The sequence below is a fragment of the Psittacula echo genome, assembly GCF_963264785.1.
Source record: "Psittacula echo genome assembly, chromosome: 7".
In the NCBI taxonomy this organism is placed as follows: Eukaryota; Metazoa; Chordata; class Aves; order Psittaciformes; family Psittacidae; genus Psittacula; species Psittacula echo.
Genome location: NC_137740.1, coordinates 61,240,859 through 61,263,048, shown reverse-complemented (window position 1 = coordinate 61,263,048; position 22,190 = coordinate 61,240,859). Strand labels below are relative to the sequence as shown.

The 22,190-nt window shown below is 45.8% G+C and overlaps 1 protein-coding gene across 1 annotated transcript; it reads left to right on the top strand.

Moving 5' to 3' along the window:
• Positions 1-3,726: 3,726 nt before the first annotated feature.
• Positions 3,727-21,628, top strand: LRRC8C (leucine rich repeat containing 8 VRAC subunit C). Its single transcript, XM_080623321.1, has 3 exons — positions 3,727-3,755; positions 16,852-16,993; positions 19,033-21,628. Exons 2-3 carry the CDS (start codon positions 16,856-16,858, stop codon positions 21,301-21,303), a joined length of 2,409 nt encoding a protein of 802 aa, XP_080479447.1. The 5' UTR covers positions 3,727-3,755; positions 16,852-16,855; the 3' UTR covers positions 21,304-21,628.
• The last annotated feature ends 562 nt before the right edge of the window (positions 21,629-22,190 follow it).

Genomic DNA, 22,190 nt, shown 5'->3' with positions numbered 1-22,190 from the left:
TCAATTGATCCTTGTCTAATATCCTTCCCCAGAAGGGTTTGTCCTTTCTATCGCTTGTGTATTCAATCACACCCATAAGGGTGCATTGGTAGTAAAAAAGCCTCCCTTAGTTTGAAAGTAGCATTCAGTAACTATAAAGTGTTTGTTCTGAGCCCTGGCTGCTGGGCTCCATCCCTCCTGCCTCATGTGAGCTACCCCCACTCATTGCATCACATCTAAAATTAGCTAAGATGCTGTATCCTGGGAAGCACACTGCTCAGCGGCTCCGAGCTGCAACAGCCAGAGCAAGTGTAGCTGTGTAGCTCCCTGGGTGGAAAGACGTTTTCTTTCCACCTGATGATGATCAGAAGTGTAACGGAAAGAGGTAAAGCATCATTCAAATCCAGGAGCTCTGGTTCGACCAAAGGCAGAAAAAAGGAGCTAGTCCTATTTTCTTATGGCAGGTCTTTGTCTTGCTGTTTTCTCAGCAACACGAGGTACTTGGGGACAGTTGTCAATAGCTGCTCTACAGAGAACTGGTTGGGCCAAATTCGCCCCTGATGCAATTGCCCTGCTTTTGTTGTAACTGTACCAATGATGAATGTGCCTTCTCTTTACTTAGGAATAAGAAAAGAGTGCAGGAGAGTAAACATCCTTTTCAGTGTTTTCCTTCTGATTGATGCAACTTTTAGTACACAGAAAATTGCTCCTCTGCCCAGACTCAGCCATTAGCACACCTGCAGTGTATTTTACAAGTCTGTATTTCCAGTGTGCTGCTACTACTTAAACATCTGGTGCACTTAAAATTCATATTTCAAACCCACTAATCTGGGGGGAGAGGGGTTAAGATGTAAAGCTACACAAAAGCAAACTAGGGGAGAAGATAAACGTTGACAGACGCTCCAAGCAGCCAGGAAGCACAAGAGCTGTCAGAGTCTGCATGCTGGATTTGAGCCGAACCAAATCACAGAAGCAGTTTTTAGTACTTGGTCTGAAAGCAATTTAGCTTTTCTGTGTTAGCGGATTATGCTGTTTTCAACAGTTGTTGGAGAGATGAGTGATGAAAAGCGTTTTCATTCTGGGTATGTTTCCAAGTAGAGAATGCTCTTGCATTCAAACCCATCGTCTTGCCCTGATCTCTCCTGAAGCTGAGAGGGATGTGGTCTGTCAAGCTCTGCGCAGCACCATCCCCTCAGCCCAGCCTCAGGGCTGCTTTTGGGACCTCAGGTTTTTGGGTCTGGGATGGCTTTGAGTTTTTTCCGGTGAGAAGAAATCAGTAGAAGGTGGTGGCTGTATCCTGGCAGATGCTATATTGGTGCTGAGCAGGGACTTCAGGATTGGGCATCCTGAACCTGGCTCACACTCTGGATTGAGCCCATGGGTACATGAACTGTCATGTAATAACTGATAGTATTACTGTCATGTAAGCACTGACAGTGCCATCTGCCCTTGTGTCCAGCTGGGTTTGGAAGCTCCTCTGTGATAGCTTTAACTTTGGGTATAAACCAGCACCGCTCATGGGTCTGTTGTAGGTTAAATAATGCAAGGCAGCACTTGAGAGCAGCAGTAACACTTCCAGAGTTTGTAAATTGTGAACCACAGAAGAGGACAATTAATAGTAAAGCCAATGTGCTAAGTTTGCAGTAATGGCATTTCTTATGCGACCTGTCCCCCTTTCCTCTGGAGTCAACAGCAACCAGAGAGGCAACCAGAAATCAAAGGATGTCAAAAACCTGCACTTATACACATGGTTTAATCCCATTTCTGTTGCCTATCATTTTGGTAGAAAGGATACTTTTAGTAAAATAAATACCCCCACGTTACTTCAGACATCACCTGCCAAAAATAATGCATGATCTTACAGAAAATAATGCAGGAATTCACAAACACACTAGCTTTCTGCATGTAGCAAGTTGGGTTTTTTCCACTGGAACAATGGTATCTGGAGCCCCAATTGCATTTTTAATATCAAACACGAATTTTTGGGCCTTCTTTCACTAGCTCACCTACCAGAACTGCACTAAGCCTCTACTCCCAAACCTACCCACCTCTAATAACCCAGGGACCATGTTTCCTATTGTGGTATCGGTGACCTTGTCTGCAATGATTCTTCACAGGGGAGGCTTAGCTCAGTCCTTCAAGTACTGCAGCAGCTCTGGACAAAAATAACCCCAAAGTCCACAACAGGAAACGTTAACAATGGCAGGATTACTGGACCCTGTGTCACCATAAAGTAAACGAGCGACTGAGAGGGACTTTAGGGAACAGCAGCACCATGATTAGGTAATGGGAGGGACTGACTTATGAGAAAGGACTAAATGAGCTAAGCGATGATGAAAGGGTGAAGAGCAGAACTGCCTGCAAATGTTTGAAAGAAGAAACCATCCAGGACAGGGAGGGATTCTCAAAGCTGCTGCCAGGAGTTGAGAGTAATGGAAAGAAACCAATAAAATGAATGCAGCAGTCACCATAACCATTTCTTTAGCTCAATAAAACCACCCAACCTCGTGCTTTTGTCCATATGGAAACCTTGCTTATTCGCCCCTTTTTATTCCTCAGCCATATCCCCAAAGCATGGGGCTAACACTTATAATTATGTCATGGTGCAGTATTGCTGACATCTTTTAGGCTGGCAGCTCTGAAGGACTGTGAGGGAGCTATGCCAACAATCTCCTCATTTCTTGAGGTGCCTCAGAAAGCCTCGAGGCTTTGGCTGAGGGAAGCAGTCCCGCACTGCAAAGCACTTTAGCAAACACTTCAGTCAGACGATGAGCTGGACTCCCACAGCTATAAATCCCATCAGTGATTCCCAAATGAGGACCCTGAATATGCCCTCAGCGGTCCCTGAAGCAGATGGGTCAGAAAGCACACGGAGTCAGAAGTACCCACAGCTCTCCACGGCATGCCTTCAGTCTGCATCCCAATCCAGTTAATATCCTTGCAGCAAAACAGCTGTGAGGCCTCATGCTGTATTTGTTTCCATTAACTCCCCCCCCAGCGGGCTTATATGTTTGTATTTGTTTACATATTTGTACTGTCCCCAAGGGATACTCAACGCTATCCCTAAGGTTCGGGGCATGTCATTAGAGGGCAAGTACCTCCCTCTGATGCTGAACTTGTCCCGTCTCTTTCTTCTGATAGAGATGTAAATCTTTCTTGGAAACGCTGGACAAAAGCCCCTTCAAATATGTGGTTTCTTTCCACAGCAGTTTTCAGTCTGCGCTTTTTGAATTGCTGGGCCAGGAGTTTGTGTTTCCAATTGTCGCTCTCCGAGACGCTTGTCTATTGTTAATGGGATCCCAGCCGCTTTACAGCCTGCTCTCTTTATAGTCCCCACAAGGCCCCGTGCCTTGAGGTTGAGGGCTTCCCACCACAATTAGCGCTGCCGCCGCCTCCCTCGGGGCTCCCTTACACCGACTTCACGCCGCATCCCTTCAGCCGGCTCCCACCCCGCTGCTCCACCCGGGGATGCCGCGGGCTCTCCCGGCGGCCTCGGCGGCCGCTTCCCGCTGAGCGAGACCCGGAGGAGGCCTGCGGGGCGGCACGTCCGGCTCTGGAGCTGCTCTGCCCGGCCGGCGCCCCCCGGCCGCCGCCTGCGTCAGGCCGGAGACGCGGCCCCGCGGCGGCGGGGGGCGGAGCGCGGCTGCGGGCGGCCTGGCCTCCGCTCCGCTCCGCTCCCCGCCCCGCCCGGCACGGCCCTGCCCGCCGCGCTCAGCCCCGCACCGCGGCATGACCGCGCTCCCGCACGGCCGCCCCTGACCCCGCGCACCCGCCAGGTAAGAGCCACCGGCTGCCTACCCCCAGCCGTCCGCGATGCGCCGGGGCGGCGGCCGCGGAGGGGACGGGGCCCGGCGCTGCGCTCCGGTAGGGAGGGAAGGGGAGGCGAGACGCGGCTGCGGGATCGCGCTCTGCCCGCCGGCGGCATCGGCGATCCTGCTCCATCCCTACGCAGCGCCGGGGGAGACAAACTTCATCTGGGCTCGCCGCCGTCCCGTGCCTCCCCATCCATCCTCTGCCGGGCCGCGGCGCTCGGGCGGCCCCGGGGGTGCCCCGCGGGGCGGCGGCCCGGAGCCAAGCGGGGCTTCCCGGCAGCGGGGTCGGGAAGCAGTCGCCGTGGAGACGGGCGGGTTGAGGGAAGCCCTTGGCGGTGTTTTGCCCCTGGGAAAGAAGCGCAAACCCAGCGCAGCCCATCCCGCGTTACAGGGAAGCGGCGGCAGTGCGGTGCCGGCAGCGCGGTCCCTCGGCGGGGTGCTGGTTGAGGGTGCCGGCGGGTCCCTGTCGCCGGGCCGGGCGGGAGCGCAGCCGCCGGTGGCACTGCGAGGCTCTGACGTGCCCCTGGCTCTGCTTTCGAAGAGATTTGAGGAGGAAAAAGTAGCCAATCCTGATCTGAAATGGGTTCAAAGCCAGCTCTGCCTTGTCGCAGTCTGATGGGCGGTTTTGTTCATTATTCACGAAATGCAGTTTGTCCAGTTCACTGGAAAGAGTTGACCAAGCAAAATGAGAGGCTTACGAAAGACTGCTGAGTGCATCCTGCTAGAATTTCTTTAGGATGAAAACGTGTAAAAGTGAGGTGTTTTATTGCCCAGATCAGTGTGTGAGCTAGGCTTGCCTCTGTTAATTCTTTTACTTTCGAAATAAGTACCTTCTGCGAGGAAAGACTCAGTATTATGAGCAGCACTGTTTGAAGACAGTGTTTGCTCCCACAGAGATCTGTAGGCTTGAGTGATGCTGTGGAACATTGGGCAGGCAGAAAGGTGCTTTGCAAGGTAACGGCGGAAAAGATGGCAACATTGGAAATTAATGATAATTAAAATATCTCCCTTCCCAATTCAACCAAGTTTGCACATTTCCCTCCCACTGATTCTAGTTTTCTTTTTGGCATGAAGGCAGTCTGGAGGGTAGCACTCACTCTTCCGGACATGCCTCTTTGCCCCTGTGGTTCAGATGGGCGTCAAGAGCTGGGCTTAGCACAGGTCCAAGTGATCCCTAATTTTAACCTGGCCTTGGGTTCCTTCTGTCTTGCAAGTGCCATGGGGCTGCCAGCGAGGCGCAGCAGCCTGGTGCTGAGCACCTGTGGTTTGTGAATCATTTCCTTTTCCAGTTGCGTTCTGAGTTTGTTACATGTGTGGCCACAGGGATGCTGTTTTTTTCCAGTCTGAATGCTAACGGGCTTACTGTAATGTAACTTTCTGTGGGCTTTTTGTTGTTATTTGCCCTCGTAAGCGACTTTAGAAAGAAACTCCTGATGGAAAGCCTAAAAATGTAGTTACTTTGTGTGTCTGGTATTGGAAAAGGCCAGTGCTGCTTGGCAGTGAGCAACAAAACCAGAGAGTGCTGAATTATTTGCGCGAGTTCCTTGCCTCAGTGCTTGGTGCTACCTTGCAATGAGTTCCTGTACCAGTTGGAGCTGATTTCCTCTCGCATCTGGGTTTTGAGGCCCACAATGAGGGGCTCTGAGGGAGTAGAGAGAGTGATATAATACTCAGGTGGCCTCAGCACCAGAGTGACACACAGCAAGACCCAAAATAAGGAATTGGGTCAGAGTGCTGGGAGGAGCAGTTCCCCTGATTGTCCACTGACCTCAGTTGCAATGGTTGAAGTGGCCCCTATTCAGCACCAGAAAGGCACTTCCCAGAACAAGCCTTTTTGAATGCTGCGGGAAGTAGAAAGCATTTCCATTACTGTCCAAACAATTCACAATAACAGGAGCTAGAGTTTGATTTCACAGGACTCCTTTTCCTCTTTGAGAGAATTCAGTGAAAAGGTATTGTCCTCGTTGTCACAGAGTTGTGAAGGGCAGGGGAGGGACTGCGTATTGAAGGAAACCCTGAAAATGAAACAGTTTACCTCAGGGAAAACGAAAGAGAACCCCCAAATTCCCTTAAAAACCTTACTTAGTAAAGCAGAGAAGCCATTCTTCTTCCAGAGTGATCTGTCAGAAGAACATTAACAACTGTTGGATTTCACATGCACGACATAATGGAAACTTTACTCTCTCCTTCATACTTATGCTGTTTGCCCAGGGATTTTTTGTGACAAAACTCTGGTGCAGATCCAAGCTATAGTGCAATGACTTGTGATGGGGTTGGCGTTTCTAAGATCTCTTTCCCACTGGGAGGATACTGGGTTTGATTCATTCTCTCAGGCATGTGTGAGTATGCCCTTTGCTCCGCTGCTTTCATTCATAATGCAGGGCAGGCATCGCTGGCTTCCAGGCAGGCAAAGCATCTTAGAGCTGTCTTTAAACCTGACAGAGCCTGGCTCAGCTTTCCTGCTCTGTATTCATCCTAGTGCCTGACACAAGCATGTGCTTAAAGATGCAGTATAAGCTTTACAACTGTAAACTTTCTGTATCATCCAGAGAGCCATAGGCTTGGATCAGGATAATATTTCCAGACAATTTTCTAGTCTGAAGGTTGTGTCCACTCTGTTCCCATCTCCTGTGAAGGGCTGATTTACAGTCTAATGTTCAATCAGGTCAGGTTTTTAGAAGGTAGAATAGTGCCATGTGTGTGCTTTGCACATTTTCCATTTGCTGGGGAGAATCCTTCATTAAGATACAGTGCATGGTTTTCCTTAGTTTTAAAGTAAGGCAAAGGCGCCCAGAGGTGCAGAATGGCACCTTTCTGCATGGAAAGTTGCTATTGCTGCTGTCATGGTGAGCACAAAGTTCTACTGAGTTTGAACCAGCATAAATGAAAACACTTGGCCCTGTGAAGTAGCATTAAAAATCCATTTCTCACTTTCAAAGTAAACTTTAACTTTTCCATTGGCTTTCAGGTGAGCAGCATCCAGCCTTTTGTACAAACTTCAAATCCTGGGCTAAACCACTATTAGCTGAAAACGGAGATGCTAGCTCATGTCTCCCTTCAGTGGCAATAGCGCATAGTCATTCTGTATTGATGGGAGCCCCAGATCCCACGAGCCAGCAATACAATAAGACTGCTGAACTGCTGAGAACATTTCCAGTTTTATTCACTCGGCATTGAAAGCAAGGTGGGATTTTTGGATTAATTGTTTGCTCTGAAGCCCATGGTGAAGCAGAGCACAAGTCGAGCCTTGCCCTGAGCATGCAGTGGGGTAAGATCCAGATAGAAGTGTGATTTACAGCAGTATGCAGCAGCTCAGAAGTGCGGGTTGCTGTCTGCGAGCAGGTTTGGTGTTCTGAGCACCGTTAGAGAGCTCATGTTCCAGTTGATGTGAATGAGCTGTCTCAGGGGTAGATAGTTCTCATGGGTGTTCACTGTTGGATAAAGCTGGAAAAGCCTTTTGTGAAGTGTAATGTGATTAAAAAAAAGCATTTGGTCTTTGCCATCATTTAGCCATCACAGCAGAATTTCAAAGACCTGCACACCCACTCTGGTGTGGTCAGACACCCGCCTCAGCAACAGCTTTGATCTCACAAAGTTTAGGCTTGGTGGAAACAGCCTTTCTTTCAGTTTTGTGACGCAGCTACAGACTTCTTGGTGGGACAAGTTGAGAGCTGATTCCCCTTCAGTGGGCCATGGCTGGACACTGAGAAAGTCCTGTAGGGAATTTAGGCAGATACTTCTGGTATTCCACATCTCTGAAGTTTATGATCCTTTAAAGTCATCTTGTGTAGGTTCTGTAGCTGTTCATGTTTATCTTTGAGTGTGTGTAGATCACATCCATTTTATATGCTTGGGTTTACTTTCTTATTATTTTAGGTGTATGAATGAGACTAAGAGCTCTATTTTTATTGTCAGGGATTTCTTGTCACAAAGGATGGTTCAAGGGGGAGAAAACTCATCAGCTGTGTTTTGGGCTGAGAATACCTGTGTGTTTATCCAGGCGCTTTGGGGTCCGTGGTTTATGAGATTATTGCAAAGTGCAGAAGGCTCTCTTGTGTAGCGTGCAAGTAGGAGCAGAAAAGATCCTTTATATGAGAAAGTCTCACAAATGGTGAAAACAGGCATTTCTTTACTGGTTTTGGCTCAATTGCTGCATAAAAAGTTTTTGACTAACTTTTCAGATGGTTGAGCTGCTTAAGGCTCAGAATGGACCCTTTGTGCTTCCTGTCCCAATTAGGAATTAATTTTTAATTACATAAGCTGAACTTTCTTATTATGAGCACTTTTATTAGCCTGAGGCCCCCGACTATTCCTTTGACGACGAAGGCACTGGTTTGTGTAACACTGCCTGTCCTTTGACATGCTACAGCATTGTTTCTGTCTTCATTATCTGAGTGTGTTAAATAAGCAGTTGTGGAAAACCTGGTGCAACTTTGATTAAAGCTCGATGCGAGTTTACTTTTCTCAATCATTAAGACATATTTCAGGAGTACTAAAATATCACTTGCTGGGCAGTTTCTTGCTCAGTGCTTTGATTTGCTGCTTAAAGATTTCACTGGCATTAAGAACATTTTGCAGCTCTGGAAAGAGGACCAGAAGCTTGAGTGATAGCCTTGATAAACCAAGAATGTTACTCCCAGAGCTGAAAAATGGGAAGTATTGCCTTTGAAGTAGTCTTTGACATGGAAATGCAGAGTGTACTTTCCTTCAGATTTGGACAAATAGCTCAGCAAAGCCAAATCTCCGCATGGGCCTATGTGACTTTGTGGAGGCTTTATCAGGCTGAATCTGGCCCTAAACATTTTTTGGCCTCAGTCTAACCAAGTTGAAGTCAAAGAGCTGCTGACAGTAGGAAGCCTTTTTGGTGTATAATACATGAAAAAGTACCATGACTCAGTTGAAGCAAACAACAAGGTTATTGTCTGGGATCCGTCACCAAAGCTGCACTTTCTGTACGTGTAGGTGGAAATTGCAGCATATATTTTGAAATGTTGTTTATTAAAGTTCTTCCTCCTTCCATCCTTTACGTCTCCTCTTTATATGCCTTATGTCTCCTCTCAGTTCTTGATTCAGGCCTTTAAGCTTCCACTGCTGCAGCAGATGCTACCAACAACAGAGCAGGGGAATTCCCTGATGCCTCTGAATCCACTGTGCTCCCTCCTGGGTGTGTGCAGACAGCATGGGTTGCACACCTTTTGTAGGACCACCAAGTTGTGGGTGCTGAATGACGTCTTCTGTGGGCTGACTGTATATTGTCTGCTCCTCAGACTGCAAACTAATACCAGCTGTGGCACGTAATTTGGGTAAGGTGTAGTATGAAATCAGATTCACTCCAGTGGCTTTGCATTCAGACTCAACCACTGCAGAGAACTGGAAAAAGCAGTGTGTTGTGGTTTTGTAGTACTATTCATTCATATTGACCACCAAAGGTAGTAAAGAATGTAGATACCTTTCTTCTTTTGCAGCTGGAGAAGTGATGGTATGGCGAGTCAATTTGGTGTGCCCAAAGCAGGAGCTCAGGAATTCCATAGCCAGCTCTCAGTGGGAACTCCTGACTCCTCCTCTGTGGTTCCTCCAGGCCACATTTCCTCGCCAGCCTCAGCCCCAAGAAGATGTATTTGTTTGAAAATACAGTAAACACATGGACTTTTAAAAATAACTGCTTGGATGCAAATGGTTTGTTTTTAATAGTTTCCCAGTTCCTTAACTTAGCATTTATGTTTCAGCAACAGCATCATTTGTTTGTATTTCTTACTTCAGGGTGATGGTATTTCTTCCTATGAAAATCTGCCTTACAGTCAATGGAACAAAAAGTAACCCAGCGTGTCTGAAGAAGTGGCAACGTGTGATACTTTTTTGCTCTACTCCCAAGCAGCATTCAAAGGAGTTTTTCCAACCCAAAAATGTTATAAATTTTGTGTTTAGATTTTATATGACGGGAAAAACCAATGGCTGTAAAGCCTTGTAGGGGAACTGGTCTCCTGAAATGCCTCAAATACAGGGAGAAATTAGTAGCAGAGATATTATTGTATGTCAGCATAGCTCAGGAATTATTTCACTGCACATACAGTGGGTGTGAGAATACACAGATAAGGATGGGACATCAACCTTTGGGAATTAGGAGTTGCTAATTCCAGCCCTTATCGTTTTATTTCCCCTTTAGTCTAATCTCTGTTATCCAGACTTGGTGCCTTGTCTCTGGGCCCACTTTTAGTCCTCTCCAGGTTAGGTGATGAAGTGAAGCAGACTGGTTATCTGTGATCTGTGGCGCCAGCACCAGCAGTGCCAGGGGCTCTGCGGGGCTCCTGGACACACACTGGAGATGAACTGTTCAGCTGATGAGACATGCAAACCCCCGATTTCCAAAGGTTTATAAAGCAGCCAGCTTTGGCAGCTGTTCACACTGCAGTAAAAACAGCAGTACCAAGCCATTTTCATGCCAGGCTGTACCTTTTGGCCCAGGCTAGAGGAGACGGTGGCCCTAAGCCCCAGAGTTCTGCATAGACCAGTGATTTTACTTAGATTGGGTATTTAAGAATACATCACTGTGAACCTGGCTGCCAAACACCCTTATCCCTGCTTATTTAGCTGTGTCGGTGTGCAGTTCCCGATCAAGCAAAGTAAGAATGCAGAATTCTTCTGTCCAGTGCAGCCCCAGGCTCTGTGCTGAGAAGCACTTGAGCTAAACTTCAACTGAGGCCAGACAGCACCAAACCACCTGAAGAGCCACTTTATGGTGTTTATACGGAGTAACAAACAATTTACAGCCAGGAACAGCGGGACATGATGTTCGGGGTGTGCAGTGCCATGTCCTATGTAAAGCAAAACCTAGTGGAGTACAGCCCTTGCACATGTGGCCTGCGGCACTCGAGCTCTGTCATGTCCCCGTCACCAGGTCACAAGCTCATTGTGTGGTCAATGTGTGCTGTGCTCTGTTCTTTTAATCATAGAATGATTTGGGTTGGAAAGGACCGTAAGATCAGCCAGTTCCAATCCGTGCTATGGGCAGGGACACCTTCCACTAGAGCAGGTTGCTCCAAGCCCCTGTGTCCAACCTGGCCTTGAACACTGCCAGGGATGGGGCAGCCACAGCTTCTCTGGGCACCCTGTGCCAGCACCTCAGCACCCTCACAGGGAAGAGCTTTTTCCTTGTAATGAAGATGAATATGCAATAAATCATGTATGAGAACCAACCCAGAGACGTACTCACAGCACTATTCCCAAAAGGCATTCCATAATTTATCCTAACGCATGCAGTATGTTGAAAACAGCCAGGAGGGTGGGGTTTGCCTAGCCCTGCACTTCTCCTTTCGGTAGATCTGATGCAAAACACCAGGCAGCCCCAGTCTGAATTGTCTCTGGAGGACATCTCAACCTTGACCCTTCCCAGTGTACTCACCTTGGCTGTGGTTGTGGCCCTGTGGCTACCAGCCCAAGGCCCCTGACCTCAAGGCTCCTTCCTTATTGGGGGGGTTGGAGCCGTGTCCATAGCATCTAGGATTTGCTTGGACTCGGCACCATTCTCTGGAGGTGGTGGTGCTGATTCTGCATATGAGGAGGGTTGGTGGGATATCAGGGAAATGTGGTTGAACATCAGCTGGCCAATCATTTAAACATCTTTTCTAGTCAGCTTAAGAGACCTCAGTGTTTTATGCTTCCCAGTTGTAAATGTCACTGTTTCTGCAGTGTTCTCTCTCCTCCTGCTGCGTTCCTCTTTTTCCCTCTGGTGTGTTATTCATACCCTGCCCTATTGAACCATTAAATCCTGGATGTTAATTGCCTGTCCGGCACCAATTCTGGTGTGTGGTTTTCTCCAGCAGTGTATTGAGGGCTGGTATCAATCCACACAGCTACGCTCTGTACAGTGAATGAAGGTACTCTGTGAGAATCTGCTTAAAAGTAGCAACCGTCACCTAGCAATAGCTGGAGAGTAGGGCCTCGAAGTTGCTAGGAGCTAAAAGCAATTTTATTTGGGGTTGTACCAGAGGGGCACCTCTCTGAGCATTAATATGATTTTTCTGTATAAAGTATCTCTCAGGATGCTTTAGGATGAATAGAGAGTGATGGGAGGGCGTCATGAGGAAGAGCAGAACCAGTTCATCTTCCCACTGTCGGTTAGCCACTGTGTGCAGCAAATGTTCCACCCAGACAGCAGAAAACTAAGTGAATTATTTTACTTTATGTCTTTGAGTGGCAAAATGTGCATTTTCAGTTTACTTTTTTGCTGCCAGTATCTTCGCCCAGTTTTGATGTGAATCTGTCCAAGCTGGGAAGTCAGCAGTGACACTGAGATGGATGTTAAGCTCTATTAGCAATTAATGTATTAAATGGAAGAAGTTCTCAAAAAATGAGAAAAGCCCTTTTGTATTGAAAAACAACTGAGTTCTGGAGGGACTAGAAATGATGTTACTTCTCTCCCCACTTCAAAGCACTTATGCTTTGCCTAGAAAGGTTAGACCAGCGCATCCTTGAAGTCTCTTCTAACCTGAGGTTCTATGATTCATATCCATGTCTCCAGCCACCCACCTGAGCTCCTCTGAGTGGCAGGAAGTTAATGGGTTAAGTTCCTTTCTGCTCTGCAGCACGTCACAACGGCTGCCCCATTGGTAACACACACTCATTCTTCTCTTCACCCACACTGGCAAGAGCCAGCATCGCTTCCCAACTGTCCCCACCACTTTCCTTTATGCACTCTGATGAAGGCTAATTGCTGAGAAGCTGCTTTGCTCCTTGGTGTGGCCATTTCACAACCATCCATTGATTCAAAGGCTTGATTTAAGTCTGTTTTGTTTCCAGTACTTTCCTCTCTGATGTGGTTCTATTTATTCTTCTTAGCTCTTTTAGGTCACATTACTTGTGTCTTGCTTCTAATGGCCCATGCATTAGCTTTTTCCTCTAGTTAGCTTTTCTGCTGGAGTAAATATCACACCTTCTTTGTACCTGGATTCCAGTATTTCATCTACTGTCATGTATTCATTTTCAATAATCAAGCTTTCTATATTTCCTAGAAATATAACAATAATAACAATAGTAACTGTATTAATTTCTTTCCCCTTTGCTTTGTTTTGTTTTGGGGTGTGTGTGTTTTGTTGGTTGTTCTTTATTTAATCTGTCAAATGCTCAGCTCCTTTGTGCAGCATTGCTTAACAGCCAGTACGACTGTTTTTACTCCAAGTTCCTATTTTATTTCCTTCTGGTAGCTGATTACCAGATTATTTCTCTCATGTATGAACTTCTTTTCTCTAGGGACCGAGGATGATTAGAAATTCAAGAGAGAAAAACAGAGAATAAGTTCTGATTTTAATTTAAAACAAATATCCAATATTCACAAGCCAGTATTTCCTAAAGTAGGTTAGAATAGTACTTAATGTAAGTCAGGCTCCACATTTCAGCTACTATGTAATATGCCATTAAATAGGATGTGAATTGTGAGCGAACTGAATTAGTAATCCTGTCTTTGTTTTCACCAGCTGAAATGTTGAATTCCTTTTCTTTTATCTCGTTGTTATAAGAAGAGGTAAGAATCTACAGTAGATGCTGTGCTGTCCCACAGATGGCTGTGATTTGGGCTGCAATGTGACATATTAGCACAGAATCACTGAATCACAGAATGGTTTGGGTTGGAAAGGACCTCAAGATCATCCAGTTCCAACCGCCCTGCCATGGGCAGGGACACCTCATCCTAGACCATGTCCCTCAAGGCTCTGTCCAACCTGGCCTTGAACACTGCCAGGGATGGAGCATTTACCACTTCTTTAGGCAGTCTGGGTACCTCAGCACCCTCTGAGTAAAGACCTTCTTCCTTATATCCAACCTGTACTTCCCCTGTTTCAGTTTGAACCCATTACCTCTGTTTTGGTTTGTTTAAATTCATGATTGACAGAATCACTTTACTTCATGCAGACCTGGTTTGTGCATGGTTATAAAAGAGTCTGGCAGTGGTGCAGCCCTGGGTGTAGCAGTGGGGAAGAGCCAGACTCCGGCCATGGCCAGGAGGGAATGTTCAGGATTGGTCTGAGCCATGTGGACTCGTTGCATCTTCTCCAAGGCCTCAAAGCCAGTGCTAATAGATGTCCTTTCAGTCAATGAACAGGCAGGCCAGAGCGGAAAAGAAGTGAGAAGGAAGAGCGGTTTTGTGTCATCCTGTCTGGTTTGCAGATACCAGCAGTGCTGGTAAGCCTGCGCTTCTCTACACTTCCTTCCAGCATTTCCTCTTTATTGCTAGCGCAGCGAGGGGAGAAACAATCGGGTTTCTCCGGAGGATGTTGGAAAACAGTTATGGCACTTCTTCACATCCAACCTCCTTTTAAAGCTGCTTGTGAATGTCTTTTCCCCTGCGGTTAAAAAATGACTGCCTGTCATTAGACGTTGTTGGTTTATTTATCATTCTTGTGTGCAGTACTATTGCTGTCGTTCAGTAGCAGTTATCTTCTTTTTCTAACAAGAAATCAAAACCTAAGTGGCAGGCAGGTTCTGATCCCTGGTGTTGGACTGCAAACTTTTCACCCTCAGGGATGGGTTTTCCAGCATGGCTCAGAGAGGCTTTTTGTATGCAGGTCTCTCCCTCGTTGTCCCATTTACGACGGTAACAGAATGTGCACTCTACTAATGAGGAGTCACACTACACAAACAGCAGACTCTAAAGGGAACAAGAGAGCAGCATGCATTTGTGGTGCCAGAAACTATCTGCCTTCATCTGTATTCCCCACATATCATTTAGGAATAAAGCAAATATATAATACAACAAAGACCCCTAAAAATACAGAGTGAAACCTATCAAATGGAACAGTGAAATTAATTTTTGGTCCTGAAAGCTGTCCCGGCACAGTAATCTGCAGGATATCTTCCAGTCCCATCTGCTGCGCCTGTTTCAGTACTCCTGCCTTCCATAACACCATGGCTCCTATCCACAGAGTTGCTTAGACATCTAACCAGCGAGGATTTGGTCTCCACATGTTTCGGTGCATGAGAGCACTCACAAGCCATCGCTGTAGGAAACATGATGTTTTGTCTTACCTGATGCTCAAATTGTCTGTGCTTTCAATAGAACCTCAACAAGTAAAACCTCTGTAGGATGTGGCATCAGAATACAAAAAGCACTCCTAAGCCATCTCAAAAGGGAGGAAGCGGGAGAGAAAATACTGTGATTTTGAAGTATGTATTCCTGGGTGTACCGATGGCATTTCAGTCAGCTAACTAGCCAAAAAAACCTGAGCCAGCAGTGATGTATGTGTTACAAAGCTCTGAGCAGCACTGTTGCATGGCAACTGGTTAGCTAACATCTGTGTGAGCATATTCCTTTAAGATTTTTCTATGTGTTTCAATGCTTGATAGAAAAATTACTTTTTAAAGCCTACCAACAGCTATTGCCAGTCATTTTATGTGGAAATTAAAAAAAGGGAGGGTAATTCCTTACCAATGGCAGTGAAATACATGAGGGTATAGACAAGAGATCAGTACGTGATGTTGTTCAGCTCAGGTGTCGCTAGGAGCTGCCACCACTCCAGTGATTCAGGCCTGTTGGCAGGGATGCTGCTGAGCCTCCGTCCTGATTGTGGGAGGTCAGGCTTTGCATCGCCACCGTTTTCACTGATGGGCTATTAATTTGCAAGTGCTGCAGAGGACAGCCTGCCTTTCTCCTGGGGATTGCCAGCTATGGATTGCATCTGACAGTGTAGTGTGCATCCTGGGGGCAGCTTTTAAAAGGACGGGAGGCGGAGAGAGAGTCTTCTGCCTGGCCAAGTACTGCTTAAAGCAACCTGTGATAGGGCTGCAAGAGGACAGGGAGCAGGGAACAAGGGCTAAAATGGTTTTATGCTACTCACTCAGAAAGCTGCAAAGCCCCAGCCTAGCTACTGACGCATGTTCATTTAGAGATCTTACCTTCTGCCTTGGGGGGCTGAGCTACCTCCTGAGGACCAGCTGCACGAGCAGGCCTGCAGAAGGTGTCAAAGTGAGCATCTTTCCACACGAGTATGGCCAGTGTGGTGGGAATCAGTTGCAGATTCTTGTCACGGCTGTATGCTTGCCATGAATGGCAGCGATTACAGCCTGAGTGCTTCCTTACCAGATCCCCAGCTCTGTGTGGACTGAATCGCTCAAGGCACTGGGCAGCATTATCAGCAAGGGTGTGCTTATCACTGAGCCCGGATGGCACCAACCCCACACTAATGGGTCCCAGTGTGCAGCTGAATCAGGATTATATGTTACTGTGATACAAAGTGATTGTGGTGGGCATTTACGGTGTTAGTTAAAGGACGAGTTTTGTAAGTTGCCCTTGGGAGTATCTTTGTTGCATTCCCGTGTGAATTTATCTTTCCATTGTAACTTACTGGGGAGTTTCAGTACTGGTTTGATCTCAGGGACTGAGTTTCACGATCTGCTGTAGGCTTTAAAATCAGTTGCTTTGCCTGTACATGCTCATGTGCTAGCTGATATTTCAGAGGATGCAATGATGTAAGCCTAGGCATCTGAGGTGAAGATAAAAGCCCTTGATCTGCCTTGTAGTTTTGGTTAGCTAAGGCACTTTCGCAACTTGCGCTCAAACCATAGTAGATATAAAACTGCAGGGAGCAAGCATGCAAATATTCCAAAGCATCCCTGAAACCACTATGAATAAAATGAAAGTGAATGAAACACGATAGCTAGCTAAAAGGGCCTGTGAAATCTCAGCTCAAGACAAGCATTCTAGCCAGACCTTTGAGATCAAGGCTAACATGTATAAAGCTGAATGTCTCTATCTATAGAATGGGCTGATTTACAGGGGTTCATGTGGCCTCATTGACCCATCAGATATGGCTGGAGTCAATGCAGAAAGGATTTTGCCGGTGTGCATTGATGGGACCCCAGTCCTGCTCTACCTTCCTCACAGGAGCTGCAGGGCACAGCACGATCATCCCTCTCCTGAGGCAGAATATTAGAGGGATGCTTGGGTGGTAGCTGAGAACTTCTCTGCTACATCCTGGTTGTTCCATTTCCAGAGCAGCTTCTCTCAGACCTCACAGAAGGACTTGCTCACACGGGCTGCAGGACGCTAAACCCTGGCCTTGCTCTTTTGCAGGACGATGATTCCCGTGACCGAGTTTCGACAGTTCTCAGAGCAGCAGCCGGCATTCAGGGTGCTGAAGCCTTGGTGGGATGTGTTCACGGACTATCTCTCCGTCGCCATGCTCATGATCGGTGTGTTTGGGTGCACGCTACAGGTAAATCCATTAGGACTGATGCAAGGCGGGTGTTCTTGGGGTGAGGCTACAAATGAGTAAGGAAGGAGGATGTCACAGCTTGGTTTATCTCCTGGGCTCACTGTGAACAAAGCAAAGATTTGCTGGTCCCAGGATTAAAGCTGTTTAGGTAGCCACATCAAATAACACAGACCAGACTTCTAGCAGCTATAAATCAGCAGAGCTGCGCTAGAGTTGATGGAGTGGTGCCAGCTAAGATAAGAGCTGACGGCTTGGCTTGTGCCTAGATGTGTGTTTGCACCACCATTTGGCATAACAAACCAGATGATCGACTGAGGTTCTTATTTGCTGCCATTTTTCTATTGAGAAGTTTGAAGACTGTAATTCTGTAATTTCTGTTTTCATCTGGCAAATGTTACTGTTCCTCCAGTTGTTACGCTTCAAAGGGTTCTGAAATGAATGTACTTATTTTATTAACACCACCCACAACTAATATTATGTTCTGTTAGAAAACATCTCTGAGGATGCTTACACGTAAATTACTGACATTACTGACAATCACTGTTAGTTACATTTTGCTAAAGAGCCAAAAGCTGAAAAGAAATGAAAGTTCTATTTGGGATGGACTCCACAAAAATAGACAGTTATAGTACTAGTACAAGCAGGAATCTCGTGTTCCTTGGCATGACTTAGAAATGGAGCTAAAGGGAAACAGTGGCATGGGAATTTGCTCACTTACATAGCCCAAGATTTTCTCATACTGCATTCCAAATTTCATGGGAAATCAGCCGTAGTTTTGCCTGTATTCTCCATTTCAAGTATTTTCAGTTGAAAAGATATGCTGTCCGTGTTTAAAAATCTCTTTATAAAGAGATTAATTTTGCATTAGTAGCTAAGTGTTTTCTTAAGTACACAAAGTAGAACATCTGTTATTTTTAAGTTTACCTGCTTAGTTGGGTGAAGCGCAGGGGAAAATAATGTGTAGAAACACCACAAATAATAGGTGGTTTTGTTTTTTAATTCCAGCTTAGGAATTACAAGGCAGTGTGGACCATCAAGGAGGATCTGACTTTGGCAGCTCTTGCTGCGTACCGTGTATTTAGTGCCTTCAACAACCATGATGTCAAAGAATACATTTACACTACACACACGTTGTTTGGGCTAATGCCAGTTAGTCGGTCAGGGCAAATAACAGAGCTCCTTGGTTTATCACGTGGGTTAGCATTTTAAATTCAGACCTATAGGGAGCCTTGCACTGAGCTCAGAATGTTATCCCAAGTTAAATCGAAGGTGATTGGTTCCTAAAGGCTCTCTGATCACAGTCTGTCAACATGGATGGCCAGCCCAAATTAAGAAAGTTGCTTTTTTTTTGCCTTATAGACAAATCAAGGACAGGACAGAGCTATCTCACCCCCCACCCCCCCCCAGGTGTGTGGTACAAGGACTGTATGTATGAGGAACTGAACATAAATGACATCCATGCACACAAATGCTGTCAATTCTCTATATTCCTATCTGTCTTTATTAAACCTGAAGATTAATAATGTCCCAGCATGATACGCCCCATTAGCTCTTTGTCAGCTTTTTCCCGTGTGATAAGACATCACAGTGTGAGCATACAGCCACATGAATGTGGTTATGCAGCTTTCAAGCCTAAGCTATCTCTGAACATCACGTAGCCAGGGTGAACACACCTGGCAAGAGCAGTCTGTCTCTGGGGAGAGCAATGCAGGAGATGCCTGGTCTTTTCAGGGAGCATTACCCACACTCTTCCCTTTTCTGGATTATCTCAGTGCCCTTTTATTCAAGTTATGGAAAGCTAACAACGGATGAAGAAGGGTGACCTAGTTCTTGGCATATAGAACAAGTGCCTTGTGGGGAATAATAATAGTAATAATAATAATAACAACGACAGTCATAATAGCACAGCCTGTGTGGCCAAATGCCAGGTTGTAGAACAGACTGCCTGGCAGCTGGAGGAACTCCAAGGACAGCTACCCATTGGTATTGCCACCATTGTCTGTACATCAGTTTAAAAGATGTCTTTTCGTGTGTTTCAGGTCATGCAAGACAAGATAATATGCCTTCCAAAGCGCATCCAGCCTTGCCAGAACCAATCTAATAGTTCAAATGTGTTTAACACAATCCCGGATACAACCCCTCTTCCTCCACCCAAGCCATCCACCCCTCCAGCTACAGTTGAAATGAAAGGACTGAAGACTGATTTGGACCTTCAGCAATACAGCTTTATAAATCAGGTGTGCTATGAACGTGCCCTGCACTGGTATGCCAAGTACTTCCCTTACCTTGTCCTTATACACACACTGGTCTTCATGCTGTGTAGTAACTTTTGGTTCAAATTCCCTGGATCAAGCTCCAAGATTGAACATTTCATTTCAATACTTGGGAAATGTTTTGATTCTCCCTGGACAACAAGAGCCTTATCCGAAGTGTCAGGGGAAGACTCTGAAGATAAAGATAACAGGAAGAACAACATAAACAAGTCTAATACTATCCAGCCAAGCACTGAAGGCACTTTGGTCAAGACGCAGTCTTTAAAATCAATCCCTGAGAAGTTAGTTGTAGATAAAGGAACACCTGGGGCATTAGATAAGAAAGAAGGGGAACAGGCCAAAGCACTGTTTGAAAAGGTGAAGAAATTTCGCCTGCACGTGGAGGAGGGTGACATACTCTATGTCATGTATGTTCGCCAGACTGTACTTAAGGTAATTAAATTCCTAATTATCATTGCTTACAACACAGCGTTAGTCTCGGAGGTGAATTTTACAGTAGTCTGTAATGTTGATATTGAAGACATGACCGGCTATAAGAACTTTTGCTGCAATCACACGATGGCACATCTGTTCTCTAAGCTTTCTTACTGCTACCTGTGCTTTGTAAGCATCTATGGCCTCACATGCCTTTACACACTGTACTGGTTGTTCTACCGATCACTGAAAGAGTATTCTTTTGAATATGTTCGGCAAGAGACAGGAATTGATGATATCCCAGATGTCAAGAATGACTTTGCTTTTATGCTTCATATGATTGATCAGTATGATCCTCTCTATTCCAAGAGGTTTGCTGTCTTCCTGTCTGAAGTCAGCGAAAATAAGCTGAAACAGCTGAACCTAAACAACGAGTGGACTGCAGATAAGCTGCGGCAGAGGCTACAGACAAACTCCCATAGCCATTTGGAGCTACAGCTTTTCATGCTGTCTGGACTACCCGACACAGTCTTTGAGATTACTGAGCTGCAGTCATTGAAACTTGAAATCATTAATAATGTCATGATACCAGCAACCATTGCACAGTTGGACAACCTCCAGGAGCTCTCGCTGCACCAGTGCTCTGTGAAGATCCACAGTGCTGCCTTAGCTTTTCTGAAGGAGAATCTCAAGATCTTAAGTGTCAAGTTTGATGACATCAGAGAACTTCCACACTGGATGTATGGCCTCAGAAACTTGGAAGAGCTCTATTTAATTGGCTCCCTGAGCCATGACATTTCCAAGAACATTACACTGGAGTCTTTTCGGGAGCTTAAAAGCCTTAAAGTTCTTTACATAAAAAGTAATTTGTCCAAAATCCCACAGTCTGCAGTCGATGTTTCAAGTCACCTGCAAAAACTATGCATCCATAACGATGGCACTAAGTTAGTGATGCTCAACAACCTGAAGAAGATGGTCAACCTGACACAGCTGGAATTGGTTCATTGTGATTTAGAGCGCATACCTCATGCAGTCTTCAGCCTTCTCAGTCTTCAGGAATTGGATCTAAAGGAAAACAACCTCAAATCCATTGAAGAAATAGTAAGTTTCCAACACCTGCGAAAACTGACAATCCTAAAGCTGTGGTACAACAGTATAACATACATCCCAGAGCATATAAAGAAACTCACCAGTCTCGAGCGGCTTTCCTTCAGCCATAACAAAATCGAGGTTCTTCCGTCCCACCTATTCCTATGCAACAAAATCAGATACTTGGATTTGTCTTACAATGACATTCGCTTTATCCCACCTGAAATAGGAGTTCTGCAGAGTTTACAGTACTTTTCCATTACCTGCAACAAAGTGGAGAGCGTGCCAGATGAACTGTACTTCTGCAAAAAACTGAAGACTCTGAAAATTGGGAAAAATAACTTGTCAGTCCTGTCTCCTAAAATCGGGAATTTGGTGTTCCTCTCCTACTTGGATATTAAAGGCAATCACTTTGAAATCCTCCCACCTGAGCTCGGGGAATGCAGAGCTCTGAAACGGACTGGTTTCACTGTAGAGGACACCTTGTTTGAGACGTTGCCTTCTGATGTCAGGGAACAAATGAAAGCTGAATGACTAACTTCCGCTGCGTTACACACAGAAATGATGCTTCTACCAAATAATATGCATTTAGTTTATCGTTATTATTTTTTCTTCTTTTTTCCAAACAGGTTCTTTCTGTACAAATTTGGAGCAAGGAGTACATATATTTTTAAATAAAATTGCCTCATATTTTTTCACTGTTTTAAGATATTTTTTAAGTTGGTTTTGCCCTGAGAACAAGGGTGGCTGTAACTTAATTTTTACTGGTAAAAGTAAATGGTTTTATCTGCTGATATTTTGGGTTTTTTCCTTTGCCTGACCCCAGCAAGGGAACTGTATTTAGAGCATATGCTTTGGGTTGTGTAAATGATTATATTGTCTTCCTGGTTATTGTTAATCCCTTAGGACATGGTCTTCGGGTGGTGCTGCAGGTGTTGAATGCCTTGTTTCCTCTTTTCTTCAGTGGCAGTAGAAGGCATTCAGCATCTTACGAGATCAAATCTGGGTTGACTGTTCTTTTTTACTTATGACAAATGGCTTTCTCAGAAGGTCAAAGCAAGCTGAAGTGGTTCTTCATGCATCTTACTGGCTCCGAGGGAGCATGCAGTACTCCTCCAGGGCCTTTGGGCAAGTTCAGTCTAGCTGTCTGTTCACACAGCACGCCAAGCAGGAGGCGTTGACTGCAGGTTCCTCTCCTCAGGAAAAGTAAGGTCACAATTCACAGAGGAGTCCGGACTAAAGTGACTCACGTTTGAAGATGTTCCAAGCAGTACGAAGGGATGTGGCTGCCCATTTCCTGCCAACTTGAGCGGAGGGGGTGCGATGAACTCACTGCGCTGGAAATGTCAATCCCATGAGGTGAAACACTCCCTTGAAAACCCTCATTCTCCTCTAAGCACCCCGTCCTGCAAGGGAGAAAG

What these genes read in the sequence shown, in the direction of transcription:
- LRRC8C (XM_080623321.1), top strand. Translation starts at nt 16,856, where the DNA reads ATGATTCCCGTGACCGAGTTTCGACAGTTCTCAGAGCAGCAGCCGGCA. An exon ending in TGTTTGGGTGCACGCTACAG is followed by an intron (nt 16,994 to 19,032) that starts GTAAATCCATTA and finishes CGTGTGTTTCAG; the next exon opens with GTCATGCAAGACAAGATAAT.